This window comes from Xyrauchen texanus, chromosome 13 (genome assembly GCF_025860055.1).
Source record: "Xyrauchen texanus isolate HMW12.3.18 chromosome 13, RBS_HiC_50CHRs, whole genome shotgun sequence".
NCBI lineage: Eukaryota > Metazoa > Chordata > Actinopteri > Cypriniformes > Catostomidae > Xyrauchen > Xyrauchen texanus.
In genome coordinates this window covers 28,523,869-28,541,151 of record NC_068288.1, presented here as the reverse complement: position 1 = coordinate 28,541,151, position 17,283 = coordinate 28,523,869, and the positions used below count along the sequence as shown (strand labels likewise).

Sequence of the window (17,283 nt, the reverse complement as noted above, 5' to 3'; positions counted from 1 at the left end):
ATTGATTCTCAGACCCAGGCATTCTAGATGGCTGATAATCCAAGATCTGTGCGTCTTTAACTGATCCTCGGATTGTGCTATGATTAGCCAATCGTCGAGGTAATTCAGTATTCGCACTCCCCGCTGTCTCAGGGGGGAAAGTGCCGCGTCCATACATTTCGTGAATGTACAGGGGGCCAATGATAGGCCGAATAGTAGTACTGTGTACTGGTATGACTGTCCCTCGAAAGCGAATCTCAGAAAAGGCCTGTGATGAGGCGCTATCGGAATGTGAAAGTAAGCGTCTTTCAAATCCACTGGTAGAAACCAGTCCTCGGGACGAACTTGCGCGAGGATATGTTTGGTCGTTAACATTCTGAACGAGCGAATCATTAAAGCTTTGTTCAGATATCTGAGATCTAGGATGGGGCGGAGGCCACCGTCCTTTTTCGGGACGAGAAAATAGCGGCTGTAAAAACCCGCCTCGCTCAAAGAGGGAGGAACAGTTTCTATAGCGCCCTTCTCTATCAGTTTGAGCACCTCGGTGCGTAGAACATGTGACACATCTTTCCTCACTTTCGTCTCGACCACCGCTGAAAAGCGGGGCGGTCTGCGAGCGAATTGAAGTGAGTAACCGTGTTTTATTATGTTCAAAACCCATTTCGGCATGTCGGGGATTTTTTCCCAGGCTTCTGCTCGCACAGATATGGGCTGAATGCTGGCTGGGGACGTGTCGCAGTGACGTATGGGCCCCACCGGCAAATTGCCTTGTGCTAACACTGAGTTTACAGCTCTCAGAGGCGCAGGTGCGCGCTGAGCAGCCGTGTTGAGTGCCGAGTGCAGGGGTGCGTGTGAGCGTACAGGCACGCGCGCTATCTCCGAGATGCTCGCAGCATGAGTCGGAGAGATGCTTGAAACTGTATGAACAGAGTTTTGTGGTGGGGGTGCATACATCGTAATAGGCACGCGCGCCACATTCATAAAGCTTCCCGCATTTAGCGGGGAGTTTCTTGGCTCGCACATTGCATCTGTGATGCTTGCAGCATGAGATAGAGAGCTGTTTGGAACTGTATGGGCAGCGCTTATGGGTGGGGGTGCATATACTGTAGTAGGCACGCGCACCACTTCCATAAAGTCTTCCGCTCATGGCGGGATTTCTTGGCTATGCATACAGTGTTTGTGTGTAGGGGTGCGTGCAGTACAGCAGGCACGGCGCTACATTTATAGTATTTCCCGCTTTTACTGGGGAAGTGTTTATAACTGTGGGAACAGTGCTTGTGTGTAGTGGTGCATACATGACAATAGGCACACGATCTACATTTTTGGGACGTCCAGCCTGAACTGGGGAGGTATTTGGCACTGTTTGGACAGTATTGATATGTGGGAATGCGCACTTTAGTGTGGACATGTGAACCCTTAGTGACACAGGCAGAAAATGACTTTTCGTGATTTCTGTGTGTCGCCGTAAAAACGGCGTTTGATTGCAGGTGAGCGAGTTCTATGACTGGCCCATTGACTGCTGTATAGACATTTCCAGCCGCCTGTAAGGCAAGGACTGGGTAATGTTTTACATGTTTGAGAGAGAGTGGTCCGGCTTTTGTGAGACACGTACTCTCTCTTTTTCTTCCTATTGCTAGGAAGACTTACGAGGCTCCGGGTTCAGTGTGATCTTGGGCCGAGGACCTCGTTGCTCATGCGGCGTTCTTCGGCCAGCGGAACGCGAGCGGCGTCGAGCGTCCTTTTCAGGTCTGCTCCTTGGCTGGGAGACGGGAGGCGCTGCCCTGGCTCGCTGCTGCTGCTGAGGCGGTTTCTGAGACGAGCTGGAGCGCTTGGGCAGGAAGTGATGCATAGCCTGCGAATCCTTCCGGGCCTCAGTGAAGCGCTCAGCGAATTCTTTCACCGCCGGTCCGAACAGGTCGCTCGTAGTGATAGGCGCGTCAAGGAATGGCGCCTTATCCGCGTCCTTCATCTCCGTTAGCGTCAACCACAGATGGCGCTCAAGGACAGTCAAGTTAGCCATGGCCCGGCCGATGGATTGGGCGGTGGCCTTTGTGGCTCGCAGGGCTACATCCGTGGCGCTGCGCAGGTCCTTGAAAGCCTCAGGTTCAGGTCCAGACTCGTCCATGGTGCGGAGAAGTTTGGCCTGATAGACTTGTAAAACCGCCATTGAGTGAAGTGCTGATGCAGCTTGGCGGGCGGCGTGCACGCGACCGGCGAGAGCTGAGGTGGATCTGCAGGGCTTCGAGGGATGAGAAGCTTTGGCCTTCCATCCAGCGGTGGAGGGTGGGCACAGATGGTTGGCCACGGCCTCCTCGAGGGGCGGAGTTGCCTCGTAGCCTCTTTCTCTCGCGCCGTCCACTGAGGAGAGCGAGGAAGAAAAAGAAGGCTTTAGGCGAGCAGAGTGCGGGGCTTTCCACGACTTCGTGAGTTCGTCGTGGACTTCAGGGAAGAAAGGAGAGGGTCTCTGTCGGGGGGCCTGCCGGCGCCCCTGCAGGAACCACTCGTCCAGCCGGCTGCGGGCGGGTTCTTCTGGAGAAGACCAGTCGAGCCCGAGGTCTTCCACGGCCTTGGACAGGATACGGACGATCTCAGAGTCCATGCTGGTGCCCACGCTCGTGTCCGCTGATGTCGATGGCGCGGGGTCGAACGAGCCCGGCCAGTCATCGGATGCAGCGTTCGGCGGGCTCTGAGCGCGCGAACGCGAGGCGTGCGCCCATTGGTCGCGCGTTCAGATTCGCCCCGTCATTGGTTCGAGCAGTTGCCGCAGCACAGCCAATGACCGAGCTGCCTCGCTCATTACTGTCTGCTGTGCAGCTGCAATGCGTTTTACATAAAGACTTCAATATTTCTCGAGAAACTGAGTTTTCCCATAGCGTAAGCTACTTACGCAATAGGAGAGACCTCTCGATAGGGAACTCCAGAACGGAGGGGCGGGGTGACCAAAGCTCATTATCATTTAAAGTCATATGCTCTGAAACGGCGTGCTGAAAACAGAGCTGTTTTTGAGCAGGTAAAATTAGTGTTTTCTTAAGATACTAATGAGAATTTTTAATAAAAGTATATTACAAAGTTTTCATTTAGACCCTAAAGATTCATATTAACTTGTACAAAAATGGCATCATATGACCCCTATAAATATATAAAAATATTTTTAGAAGAATATGGTGGCCAGAACTTTGAAGGTCCAAGAAGCACATAAAGGCAACATAAAAGGAATCCATAAGCCTCAAGGTTTAATTCCTTTCTTTTGAAGCGATATGATAGGTGTGGGTGAGAAACAGAAATTAAATTCTTCTTACTGCCCAGTAGGTAGCAATATGGACAAAGAATGTGACTCGACAAAACAAAAGAATAAGAATAAGTGGAGATTTATAGTAAAAAAACAAAAAAAAACAAAGACTTCCATAATTTTCTGTTTCTCACCCACACCTATCATATTCTTCAGAAGACATGGATTAAACAACTGGAATCATGAGAATTACTTTTGTGCTGCCTTTACGTGCGTTTTGGAGCTTCAAAGTTCTGGTCACAATTCACTTGCATTGTGTGGACTTACAGAGCTGAAATATTCTTCTAAAAATCTTAGTTTTCTGCAGAAGAAATAAATTTGTACACATATGGGATGGCTTGAGGGTAAGTAAATGATGAGACATTTTTTTTATTTTGGGGTGAACTCTCCCATTAGGCACACTTAAATGTGTGGATTTCATTGCATCATATAACACTTTTCATTGCCATTTTATGCAATTACTTTTGACCAACTGGTACCAAGGTCAAATTTCGTGGATCAATTTGAAGTCCCCTCAAGTTACTATAGCCATGTTCCACTAAGTTCCACTCAAAATGCAACAAACATAGCACTTATATTAAAAAACACATATCCAAACATAAAAATGACTGGCTTTGTTTTTCTTGCAGTATGACAGAAGGTCTTGGACAACTGACGGATGGCATGTGTGGCCTAGATGACTTCTCACATAGTCATGTGTACAATGTTTGGCCTGGTTATGACTATGTTGGCTGGGCCAACGAGAGCTTTCCTAATGGTTATGTTGAGATCATGTTTGAGTTTGACCGCACCCGTAACTTCACCACAATGAAGGTATATGGTTTTTTGTGTGTCTAGACCTACAACTCTAATTCTCTCCTCTTCATTCCCAGGTGTACAACAAGTGTGAGGGTGTGTTGTGAGAAGTGCAATCTATAAGTGCTGAAACAACCACACATAATGAGCTTTGCGTTTAAAAAGTATGAGTAAAGGCATTAAACAGTAGAGTCATCAGAGAGTGTTGTTGCCTTAACCACCCAGTTCCTGATTGAACAGTCAATAGATGAGGATTAAAGGTCTAATTTATCTAACTCTGCCCAAATTAAGTTGCTTTCCACAATCTTTTCAAAGCAGCTTTACAGAAAACATGTCTTAACCATGACTTAAAACCCTTTAAGCAAGCCAATGGCGAAGAAAAAAAAACTCCATAAGATGTTTAAGAACCTTGGGAGAAACCAGACACATCTGGTGGAGCAGTCCTCCTCGGGTATCAAAATAAATGTACATATGACAAATATTATCTAGTGACAAAACATGTAATATTAGTCTATCTTTGGAGTTTCCACAAGCATAAATATATAATTTTTTATTAATTCTCACTCCCTCATAATCCATTTTTTTCAGGTACATTGCAACAACATGTTCTCTCGAAGGGTGAAGACCTTCCAGAAGGTGGTGTGTTATTTCCGCTCTGAGTCAGACTGGGAAGCCACGCCAATTTCATTCAGCCCTGTGATGGACGATGTCAACCCTAGTGCCCACTTTGTCACTGTCTCACTTTACAATAATATGGCCAGTGCTATTAAGTGCCAATACTACTTTTCCGATATTTGGATGATGTTCAGTGAAATCACCTTCCAGTCAGGTTAGTAAATAGCCCCTAAATGCTTTTCTGACTTCACATTAACATTTATACATTTGAAAGACACTTATATATATACATATATACCAGTGTTTCCCAACCTTTTTTCTGCCACGGCACACTTTTTAACGACTAAAACATTTTATGGCACACCATCCCACATAGGCTAACCGTCGTCAATGTTTTTCCATGTTTTCTGTCCGTCTTAGTAGATTATTTACTTGTAATGTTTGAAATTCGGCTATGCACAAAAAACAACAACACAAAAACAAGTCACATTGCTTGCGTTAGTCTTTCTCATCGTCAGTCATTTTAATGGATAGGGTCGTTAATTGCCATTCTATACAGCGGAGGCCACTAAAACACGACATATGAACAACACAATATTACAAAAAACAAATACAATTAAAATATGAACAAAACACATACAAAATTAACTGAACAGAACTCAATCGACAACTCAAACCTTCCTCCTGGTCCGCATCGATAGGTGCTCACCTGTGCGTAATCAAACGCATCACCCAGCGTCAAGTGCCGCATTGCCCTCCACATGACAAGAGTTGAAGAAAGCGTCACAGAGGGGAGATTTTACGAGTTTGCCACATAACAAAAACGGGAGGTGTGCACAATAAACATTGAAAACTTGTATTTGGAAGAGAGAAAAAATGCTTGCAGTTGCTTTGATAGCAGAAAGCAGGGGCGAAAATTTCATCAAAATGTTGGGGGGGACAATAAACATAACAATTCTCAAGAGCAATTTTTGAAGGGGACACCAAGGTTTTTTTTGTTGTTGCCCCATTTGCATTTGTATTATTTTATTTCTTAAACAATTATTTTAAGAATATATCATTATATTATTTACAATACACATATTTTAAAGATATTTTAGAGGGGGGACAACCCCCGCGATTTCCGCCTATGGCAGAAAGTAATAAAAGGACTTGTTTTGGTCTAAGCGTTTTCTTGGTGAATTTAAATTAGTTCAACAACTAGGGTCTCTGATATTCGTTAACGATGAGGTAATATTTAATTAAAAGAAATTATGAGACATTCAATATCTCCACAAATTTGGACAGTTTTTAAATATATCTTGTTGCTTAGTACTCTCAAAGACATTATTGGTGATGCAAAAAAGTGTGTGTGAAAAACACTTTGGTGTAAAGTCACTTCATAGACTGTATGTATTCTGCAGCGCTGACACGAGTCATGTGAAAGGCCCTAAAATATAAATATCAGTCACTTTTGCACGTTGTGGTTCACAATCACAAAGGTGACCGATTGTGGTTTCAAAATGGCAAATTTCCCTGAAAGGTGAGGACTTTGGATCCCTGAAATTATTATTTTTTTCATGCATTTATTTATTTTGTGGAATTTGATCATTTTCCACGGCACACCTGATGATCTTTCACGGCACAATAGTGTGCCACGGCACAGTGGTTGGGAAACATATATATATGCCATCGATCGACCACAACATTATAACCACTGACAGGTGAAGTGAATAACATTTATTATATCGTTACAATAGCACCTGTCAAGGGGTGGGATATATTAGGCAGCAAGTGAACAGTCAGTTCTTGAATTTCATGTGTTGGAATCAGGAAAAATGGGCAAGTGTTTTTTTTTTTTCTTGTCAAAATTTGACAAGGGCCAAATTGTGATGGCTAGACGACTGGGTCAGAACATCTCCAAAACGGTAGGTCTTGTGGGGTGCTCCCGGTATGCAGCACCTACCTACCAAAAGTGGTCCTTGGAAGGACAACTGGTGAACTGACAGCAGGGACATCAGCACCCAAGTCTCATTGATGTACGTGTGGAGCGAAAGCTAGCCCATCTGGTCTGATCTCACAGAAGAGCTGCTTTAGCACAAATTGATGAAAAACTTATTCTGGCCATGATAGAAATGTGTTAGAACACACAGTTCATAGCAGCTTGCTGCGTATAGAGCTGCATAGCCGCAGACCGGTCAGAGTGCCCATGCTGACCCCTGTCCACTGCCGAAAGTGCCTACAATGGGCACTTGAGTGTCAGAACTGGACCATGGAGCAGTGGAAGAAGGTGGCCTGGTCTGATGAATCATGTTTTCTTTTAGTTCATGTGGACGGCCGAGTGCGTGTGTCGCTTACGTCGCTTTACGTAAAGTTAAATGATAAAGGGATAGTTCAATAAAAAATGAAAACTCTCTCATCATTTACTCACCCTCAAGCCATCCCAGATGTGTTTGACTTTGTTTCTTCTGCAGAATATTTCAGCTCTGTAGGTCCATACAAAGTCAATGGGTGCCAAAAATGTTACGCTCCAAAAAGCACATAAAGCCATCATAAAAATAATCCATACAACTTCAGTATATAAATCCATGTGTTCAGAAGTGATATGATATGTGTGGGTGAGGAACAGATCAATATTTAAGTAATTTTTTTGGCCAGAAATTCTTCTTCCTGCCCAGTAGGGGGCAATGTGCATGAAGAATGTGAATCACCAAAAACACAAGAAGAAGAATGTAAAAGTTATCTTTTTCTCACCCACACCTATCATATCGCTTCTAAAGATATTTATTTAACCACTGGAGTCTCATGGATTACTTTTATGCTGACTAAAGTGTTTTTTGGAGCTTCAAAATATTTGCACCTATTCACTTGCATTGTATGGACAGAGAAATTCTTCTAAAAATCTTAATTTGAGTTCAGCAGATGAAAGAAAATCACACACATCTGGGATGGCATATGGGTGAATAAATGATGAGATAATTTTCATTTTGGGTAAACTATCCTTTAAAGGATATAATTTATCATTTACTCAGTATGTCCTTAAAATGCAGGTGGATGGTGATCAGACATTTAAAGCTCCAAAACTAATAGACAGTCAGCATAAACTGGAGGATGTTTATGCAGACTGTCTGTTTTTTTGAAGCTTCAAAAGTCTGATCACCATCCACCTGCATTTCAAGGACATACTGAGCAAAGCTATTTTTCAATTTTAACTCTTTTTTTTTTTATTCTGAACTAAGGTATTTTTCTATTTTTCTTCAAATGTGTTCTACTGAAGTAAGAAAGTCATACACATCTGTGATGGAATGAGGGTGAGTAAATAATGAGAGAATTTTCATTTTTGGGTGAACTAACCCTTTAAATCAACTTAACATTGCAAAAGTTCAGCTAAATGCTTTATTGCTTCTTTTACATTAAAATGTATTAATCAAAACGTATGTACATGTATGACTCTGTATATCAATAGAGACTATTTAATGGCTTTGGAATGTAACCATCATAATAAAGTAAAAATACATTAAAGGAACAGTTCACCCCAAAATGAAAATTCTCTCATCATGAACTCACCCAAATGCTGAGATGTGTATGACAAACAAAGATTTTCAAAAGAATATCTCAGGTCTGTAGGTCCATACGATGCAAGTTAATGGTGACCAAAACTTAGAAGCTCCAAAAAACACAGAGTCACTGGCAGCATAGAGGTAATCCCTAAGATTCCAGTAGTGTAATCCATGTCTTCAGAAGCGATCTAATCAGTTTTGGATGAGAACAAACCAAATTATAACTCCTTTTTTACTCATAACCTAATTTTTACACATGATCATAACATAAGCAGTCTCCTTGGTGATCATGATTTCAAGCTCGATAACACTTCCTAGTGCCATCTTGCGCTTTGCGCATATGTCAAGTATGATGAAGTGTAATTGAGCTTGAAATCATGATTGTGCCTAGACACTGCAATGGCAAGATATGCATTGAAAAAGGAGTTACATTTTGGTCTGTTCTCTCCCAAAACTGATTAGATAACTAAAGACATTTATTTAACCACTGGAGTCTTAGGGATTGCTTCTGTGCTGCCTTTATGTGCTTTTTGGAGCTTCAAAGTTTTCGTCACTTTTCATTTGCATTGTATGAACTTACGGAGCTGAGATATTCTTCTAAAAAGCTTTGTTTGTGTTCAGCAGAAGAAATAAAGTCATACAAATCTGGGATGGCATGAGGGTGAGTAAATGATGAGAAAATGTTCATATTGGTGTAAACTATTATTTTATTTGTTACTAGATGCATTACCATATTAATAAATGAACACCTAGTTTTAGCCAATATGTAACAGGTGTCCTTGTTCCGTGTTTCTATCATCAAGGGTTGATAGGGCTGGAAGTTGAACCCTGATATACTGCAATTCAAAGCGATTCACCCTTAGGAGACAGTACATTTTAAACCAATTTTCTTTGGAATCAAGGGCCCTATACCTCAATTTGTCATGAACATTTACCCTGCTGTCAAAAAAGGTTATATGATACCACAGTCATAGTTTAATGTATACACTGTATGTCCTCATTGTTTGAACACCCTCTGATTTCAGATACAGCAATGTATAATACAACCCTTGCTCCCCCCAAGACCGGTCCTCCCACCAGCATCCAGCCAGGTCAGATTTCCTGCTGTTCCTGATTCAGTCATTTGATTTCCTATTATAGATAAATAGGACATCCCCTTTTGGAGTTCATCAACAGGTTATTTTTTCTGTATCCCCTTCTTAGGGGATGACCCCACTCACAAAGTAGATGACAGCAACACCCGGATTCTGATTGGCTGCTTGGTTGCCATCATCTTCATCTTAGTGGCCATTATTGTTATTATACTATGGAGACAAGTGTGGCAAAAGATGCTTGAGAAGGTGAGATACTGTAGCTTTAAATACAGTTGTATTGAAAAAGTATGTGAATCATAGGTTTATGCATAAATGGGTCATAAAATTGGGTCTGACCTTCAACTAAGTCACAACAATAGATAAAAACATTATTGAACACAACATAACAAAACACCACCCTGCTTAATAAAAAAATACCAAAAAATGTTGTTATTTATTAGAACCATTGCCTGATATGAACAATGCCTTAAACAAAAGAGGTCTCGGAACACCTGACTCACTTTGTCCTGTAAGTGTAGATTTATTGTAGACAGAATAATATATTTGTGTAGTTATAGTTATATGTACTGTATGTCTATCAGGATCTGTGATGCTGGCACAAACTTACATAGCTTTCTATACTGTATATAATAATTCTGAAATTCCTTAAGTGTTCAGTAACACTATGGCTCTATATGATCTCATCGTCTCACAATGTTTCCTTATGAACTGTTTGCCAGGCCTATGCAAAAATGCAATGAAAGAGGAGTATGAGGACAATGGTATTACAGTGTTATTGCATGACAACTGATACAGTGTGTATCCATTTTAAAAGTGCTTGTATTATGAACAAGCAGTGCTTGTATTAATGTTTCCATCACAACATATCTAGGGCAGTCTTAGTACTCTAGTAAATATATGAGCATTTTGGCTTTCTTCACTAATCATCCTTCATTTCAGGTGTCTCGGAGGATGCTGGATGATGAACTAACTGCTAGTCTGTCAATACAGAGTGAGACCTTCACCTATAACAACAACAGCCCCTCCTCAGTGCCCAGCGAGCAGGAATCCAGCTCCACCTATGAACGCATCTTCCCACTGGGAACCGACTACCAAGAGCCATCCCGCCTCGTCCGCAAACTGCCTGAGTTCTCTCAAACTTCAGAGGATGCTTGTGAGTTTCAGAGAACATGGGTATATTTTAGGAGGCCAATGTTACATTTAAATGTATTTACATTAATTAAAATATTAATGTAAATATTGATAAAATAAAAAATAACTATATTGAAATATATTTACATGAATTTACTACATATATATACAAATATATATAATATGTCATTTCCTGCTGTCTGATATGATATACCATTTTAAATAGAATTTTGCTATCATTATACATTTATAATTCTAATTATCATGAGCACAGGTTTTATGACCAATTTTGTACTTGTAAAAATAAAATAGAATAAAATAAAATCCACATTTGCATCACATATTTTATATACTGTAAAACATGGACTTAGAATGCATGCTAAAAATTGTACCACTGTTCAGTGTTGTAAATCCTCTTACAGTATGTAGAGTCCAAAATGTCCTACTAGTCTTTATCTTTGTAATCTGCATTTCAGATTACCTCAATAGATGTGTTTCACTTTTTCTGCAGCATCTACAAGTACAGCTTCCAAGTCTGCTCAAGCAAGTGCACAAGAGGGTGCTCCACATTACGCTGAGGCAGATATTGTCAACCTGCAAGGTGTGACTGGGGGCAACCTGTACGCTGTGCCTGCCCTCACCATGGACTTGTTGTCAGGGAAAGATGTTGCTGTGGAAGAGTTTCCACGGAAACTGCTTACCTTTAAAGAAAAGCTTGGAGAAGGACAGTTTGGAGAGGTCAGTTCTGACAACTTGACTTCTTGACAAGAATGATCATAGTTTTGATGGATGTAGGTTGCGTTGTTTAAATAAGACCTGTTTAAATGTCTAGACTGCTTCTGTATCAAGCTTGTTTTGTTATACTCTAAGTGATTTTAAGCAAATGTTTGAAGGCTTTCTGATTATACTGAATGTATGTTATTGCTTGTTGCCAGGTGCATCTGTGTGAAGCAGAAGGCATGAAAGACTTCATGGATGAGGACTTCTCCTTCGATGTCATCGAAAACCAAACAGTGCTTGTTGCTGTTAAGATGCTTCGAGCAGATGCAAATAAAAATGCTAGGTTTGTAAGACCACATGCCACAGTCAGGATGACTTAAATAAACTGAAATATTGACACGTCATTTTAATGAACAAAAAATTCATTTAAAACCAAATACAAAAATTATCACAGAGCTTTATCATATAATTAATTAATATGTGCAAGATTTTAATATTTATTTAATATATATTAAAGGAATGTTCTGGGTTCAGTACAAGTTAAGCTCAATTGACATTATACTGTACATGCCTACATGATTTTAGTGTGATGCAATCTCTGTTCAAAATGATTTTAGGATGATTTTAGTTAACTGGTGTAACGTCGCCATGGCAACAAAGATTTCATTAAAAAAATTACTTATATAAGGTTACTAAGTGATTTTATCACACTAAAATCATATCTGCATGTATAATGTTTACAATGTGTGGCTATAAACTTTTGAGACTGTGTGTATTGTTGTATTCACCACCATTGTTAGCACTTTACTGTAACTTTATTTTTTTTTTTCCAAAATTATTTTTTGTGGTAATCAAGATTATGCCACCAATGCTGTCAATTGAGTTTACCTTGTCCTTGGTGAACCTGGAACTATTCATTCTTTGCTTTAGACAGGGTTGGGGAGTAATGGAATACATTTAAAATATAAAATATAAGTAACTGTATTCCACTGCAGTTACAATTTAAATCATTGTTAATTAGAATACAGTTACATTAAAATTTAATTTTGATTACTGAAGAGATTACTTTGCATTTTATTGTCATTTGTTCCATTTAATATTTAGTCGTTTCAGATGGAAAACATTTATACATATAAATGATGCGATCCAAAGTGCATTTGAACAGCAGTGAAACACTTTCTTATGATGTGTTACATTCATACAAGCAGACAGAGAAGTAAGTTTGAAGTTAGTCTGGAGTAGAAGAAATAGAAATAAACCTTGTGCAAATTGTCAGCTTTACGCTAAGCTAAAATGCTATTTCTAGACATTTTACATGCACGTTACCAGGCACGATCATATTTTTTTATCAAGAAAATTCACGTTGGATTCTAATTAGACCTTTGATATTAGGGCAAAAATCATATTCTTGATCATTTTTTTATTGTTTTCCTGTAAAAAGATCTTGTTTTTGAAACAACACTGCATAAGATATTTAGGTTTTCAAGATATGTATTTTTAACATGTGTATTTTGTCTTACTGTACTGGCAGAGTTTTTATAGTCAAAACAAGTGAAAATATCTACCAGTGCTGAAGAAGTAATCCAAAGTATTTAGAATATGTAACTGACCTTGAGTAATCTAATGGAACACATTACACATAAACATTTTCAGCATGTACTCTGTAATCTGTAGTGGAATACATTTAAAAAGTAACCCTCCTAACCCTGGCTTTAGCTTTAAAAACAATCACAGCTACAGCCAAATTGCTATAGCTTCTTCCCTCTCTTTACAGGAATGATTTCTTGAAGGAAATAAAGATCATGTCACGGTTGAAAGACCCCAACATTATCCGGCTCCTGGCAGTGTGTATGAGCTCTGACCCTCTGTGTATGATCACTGAGTACATGGAGAATGGAGACCTTAATCAGTTCCTGTCTCGCCATGAGCCCGAGGGCATGATTGCTCTTCTCAGCAATGCTCCAACAGTCAGGTAGATATCACACTGCATTAGTCTTTACAGTTACAAGTAAGGAATCTGCCTAGAGCCTGAAAGTAGATATAGTAATGGCTACTGTAAGTGCAAATGCAGTGGTGGATTGTTACATGTAGAATGCCTATTGTTGAAAGATGTGCTTTTTATTATGAAGGAAGTATATGGAATTACAGAAACAGAATTTGTCAGTCATTGTTAAACATGACTTTTTACAACAAGCACACAAAAGTAAGGCATTCTATGTTTTAACTGTCTTTCTCAGCTGTAGTAACCTACACCACATGGCCTCACAGATTGCTTCAGGCATGAAGTACCTCTCCTCTCTCAACTTTGTGCATCGGGACTTGGCCACCCGCAACTGCTTAGTGGGGAAGAACTACACTATCAAGATTGCAGATTTTGGCATGAGTAGGAACCTGTACAGTGGAGACTATTACCGCATCCAGGGCAGAGCTGTGCTGCCCATCCGCTGGATGTCCTGGGAGAGCATTCTTCTGGTTAGACACATTCACATTCACACACATAGACAAACAATAAATCTTACCCTGTCTTGATTTGAAAGTCTCATAGAAAATATAGAGGTGACCTGGTCTAGTTGTCACAAGGGCTATATCTCAGTAACTATAAGGTTTTGAGTCAATAGTCCAACTACACACATGTGTTTCTCTAGCATTGGTTTTATAAGCTGGTTTCATTCACTTAGTTCAAAACCATTATATATTAGAATAAATGTATGCTCCAAAATCATTACATTTTTGCAATAGTTGTCAGGTAAACTAGTTAACACAATAAAATCATACAAGCATACATTCAGGCAAGAGTCAACTATACTGTACAAAGAAGATAGATTGTTACAGAAAAGATTAACTGTGTTCAATGTATTAATTACAAACGTTCTTGGACAATACAATGGTTTGATATTTTTGTGCATTAAAATTTCATCACAATTTTGTGGTTTAATTAATTGTTTTGGTGTTTACATTTTGAAAAGCATATAATAAGGTGTTTAATGGCAGGTTCCCCATGTTGAAAACTTGACAACACTTATATATAATGTATATATTATATAGACTTATACGGTATATATTGTGTATATATATATACAACATGCCCCACTATTAAGTTAAAATTTGCTCAATTAACTGTATCTATTGTCCTGGGCAATAACTGTTGAAATGTTGGATTTTTTTGCCAAGACTTTAAGGTATGTGGCTATACAGAAATTTACTTTAAATACAAAACCTACTCTGAGAAATATTCACGGGACTAAAAAGTATGACAACTAGCCCTAATTGGATTTTTGAGGCTGCAATTTGACAGAAATATAGGGTGATGTACTAAAGAGTTAACACCATACAAGGTATAGGGAGAAAAAACCCAGATTGGGTCCATAATAATCTGACACAGTGTCTCCAACCTCTGTAGGGGAAATTCACCACATCCAGTGATGTCTGGGCTTTTGGAGTGACCCTTTGGGAGATGCTTACCTTCTGTAAAGAGCAGCCTTATTCACAGCTATCAGACGAGCAGGTCATTGAAAATACAGGGGAGTTCTTTCGGGATCAAAGGAGACAGGTACAAAAACTAGTGAACCACATTTGTGTAGAGATTCTTTTGATTAAACTGTGATCTCTCATATTCAGACTTATCACATCTATATGCATTTCAGAGCAGTATCTAATAGTTCTGAATATATTCTTATTCTCAGATATACCTGCCCCAGCCTCCAATGTGTCCTGACTCCATCTACAAGCTCATGTTAAGCTGCTGGCACAGGAACACCAAAGAACGCCCATCATTCCAGGAGATTCATTGTACCCTACTGGAGTGCAAGCCATAGTGTCATCTTATTTTCCAACCTTGGCACCTTCAGAGACATTTCAGTGCGTCCAAAGGACTCCAATCAATCATACACTACAACAGGCACTTATATAGACAGAGAGAGAAGAATCCATCATTCTTCTGTAGCAATTTTTACTGTGAGTGTGCAAAGGCAAACTGATATATATTGTCAAATTGAATAATGCAGTTTTTTACCCCCCTTAACTAAGTGTATTTGGCTGGCATACAATAACTGGGCAGCACTAATAAATGGCAGCACTAAGGTCAAAATAAATGTAGCAATGAATTTAGGCACCTTTAGATTTTACACGCTGTGCATTTTCTCCAAATTACTCTATTCTATCTAGAATATCTAAAGTTATAAACAAACTGGCATTGGAAAATGATTTGCCTTTTGTGATTAACATTTCCATGTTAATGTTGTTTTCAGTATTTTGGGGCCGAAGACAGCTTGAATGTAAATAAGAATGCATTTTAATTGAAATTCAGATTCAGCTTTGGTTTTATCTTGATGTCTCAATGTTTGTGCATATGTTCATCTCATTTATTAAGAAGTATTTAAAAAACATTATAATAATTTTTTTTAATATTATTATCCTAGAGTAAGCTAAAACACACTTTCTAGTAGAATAACATTTTTGTTTTTTTAATTTTAAGTGCACTAATATGGTTTTCACACAATTTCAAAATCAACATTTGAAAAAGCAAATCTAAAATTATGCAAATGTTTCCATAGGTCAAGGAATTTTAATAATAATAATGATATCCTGAAACTACTTACATATAGTGTTAATATTTAAATGTATTACATTACAAAAGTGTTTGTGCTTTTCCTCGTGTTATTCACTAGAATCTTCCTATGGTGGTTATTTAAGACTTGTAAAGGTGAAACTGATCATCTTATTCTTTGCTCAAACCAACTTTTGCATCATGTCATGATAATAGCTGAAATTTTAGTATTCTCATTTTTGTAAATCAACTTTGAATTTCCATAACTTTTACAGAAATCACTGACATTACACAAGTTACTTGCATGAAGTTGGATGAAATCCAATAGTAACATTACTTTGTACTAATCTCACATTTTTCATTGTTTGTCCTGTCAAATGTCTTCATTTTTTTTCTTTCTGGGTATTTTTATCAAACAGGGAACACTATTTATGCACATTGATTATCATCATTTTAATGTTGAGTATCAATAGAACAATTGAAAATAAGCTTTACTAAAGTGGTTTTGTCTTATTTTATATAAATGTATATTCATTCTAGGTTGTGCTGAATTGCTAAAAATTTGGTTGGAGGAATACTGGATTTGTATTGAACAGATGCACTACGATGGTTTACTGTACGTTGGGATGTGAAATGTGCTGCAAATTGGACACTCAAATTGAATTTGTTATTAATTTGTACACTCGGAAATCATTTTTGAAAGGTCACTGTACATGACTATAATATTTAACATTTGCACACCTTTTGTTTTCGGTTGCGATCTACCAAACCATAAGAAGTTATTTGGATCTGGATTTAAAGGTCTATGGAATTATGTATGGCTGTATTTTAACATTCTTGACATGACTGTTGAAGTTGCATTTTACATAGGTCTTTGCTTCATTTCTGCACAGTTTAATGCCAGAAATGTGCCGGGTTTCTAATCAAGTTTATGTGAAGGTCTCACTAATCAATTAACCTTACAATGGCATAAAACAGGCCTAGGTAATGAGTTGTTTACAAAAACCTGCAAATATTCCACATTCTTCTTTTTAAAAAAAAAAAAAAAAAAGATCCCGTAAAGAGTGGAAATAAACTTCTATTATAGCCTAGTAAGCCTACTTTTGTGTACATTGAAAATGTCATACTGAAGTGAATGGGAAAACTGGATGTTTTTTTTTTCATAGCAAAATACCCTGCAATGTTTTAATTAATCCTTGGAATACTCTCTTTGTCACCTCTCTAACTTGTGCATTCTTGCATTATTCCTTTCATAGACATCATGATTTTCAATTAAACTGTAAATGTTTGGGAACTGTACATATGATAGTAAATTGTCAAGTCTAACAGTTGTTTCCTGGACATTTTATAATTATAAAAGCACACATTTCATAATGACAGAAGCCTAGGTGACTGTATCTGTCAGATAAAGAAAGTGATGACTAAATTTGACATTTGTGTACATCTTAGATTACACATTTTAACATTGTGTGTACTCAGAAGTGGAAATAAAACTGATTTTAAAATTGGGATTTGGTGAATAGTTGGATCACGTCTACTTTTCGACGATTGGTTGGTCTGGTCTGAGTCAGTGGC

At 38.8% G+C, this 17,283-nt stretch overlaps 1 protein-coding gene across 3 annotated transcripts in view; it reads left to right on the top strand.

The window, feature by feature from the left end:
* LOC127654393 (discoidin domain-containing receptor 2-like) overlaps positions 1-17,212 on the top strand; it is a 64,236-nt gene extending 47,024 nt beyond the window's left edge. Inside the window, exons 7-17 of one of the 3 annotated variants that reach the window (XM_052141545.1) lie at positions 3,898-4,081; positions 4,652-4,892; positions 9,243-9,308; positions 9,445-9,557; positions 10,251-10,464; positions 10,954-11,180; positions 11,378-11,505; positions 12,937-13,134; positions 13,400-13,634; positions 14,563-14,712; positions 14,846-17,212. In XM_052141545.1, coding sequence (XP_051997505.1) covers positions 3,898-4,081; positions 4,652-4,892; positions 9,243-9,308; positions 9,445-9,557; positions 10,251-10,464; positions 10,954-11,180; positions 11,378-11,505; positions 12,937-13,134; positions 13,400-13,634; positions 14,563-14,712; positions 14,846-14,977 — 1,888 coding nt within the window. In that variant the 3' untranslated portion in view covers positions 14,978-17,212. Of the gene's footprint in view, positions 1-3,897; positions 4,082-4,651; positions 4,893-9,242; positions 9,309-9,420; positions 9,558-10,250; positions 10,465-10,953; positions 11,181-11,377; positions 11,506-12,936; positions 13,135-13,399; positions 13,635-14,562; positions 14,713-14,845 lie in introns of all 3 variants that reach the window. The other 2 variants (XM_052141546.1, XM_052141544.1) reach the window with 2 other exon arrangements.
* The last annotated feature ends 71 nt before the right edge of the window (positions 17,213-17,283 follow it).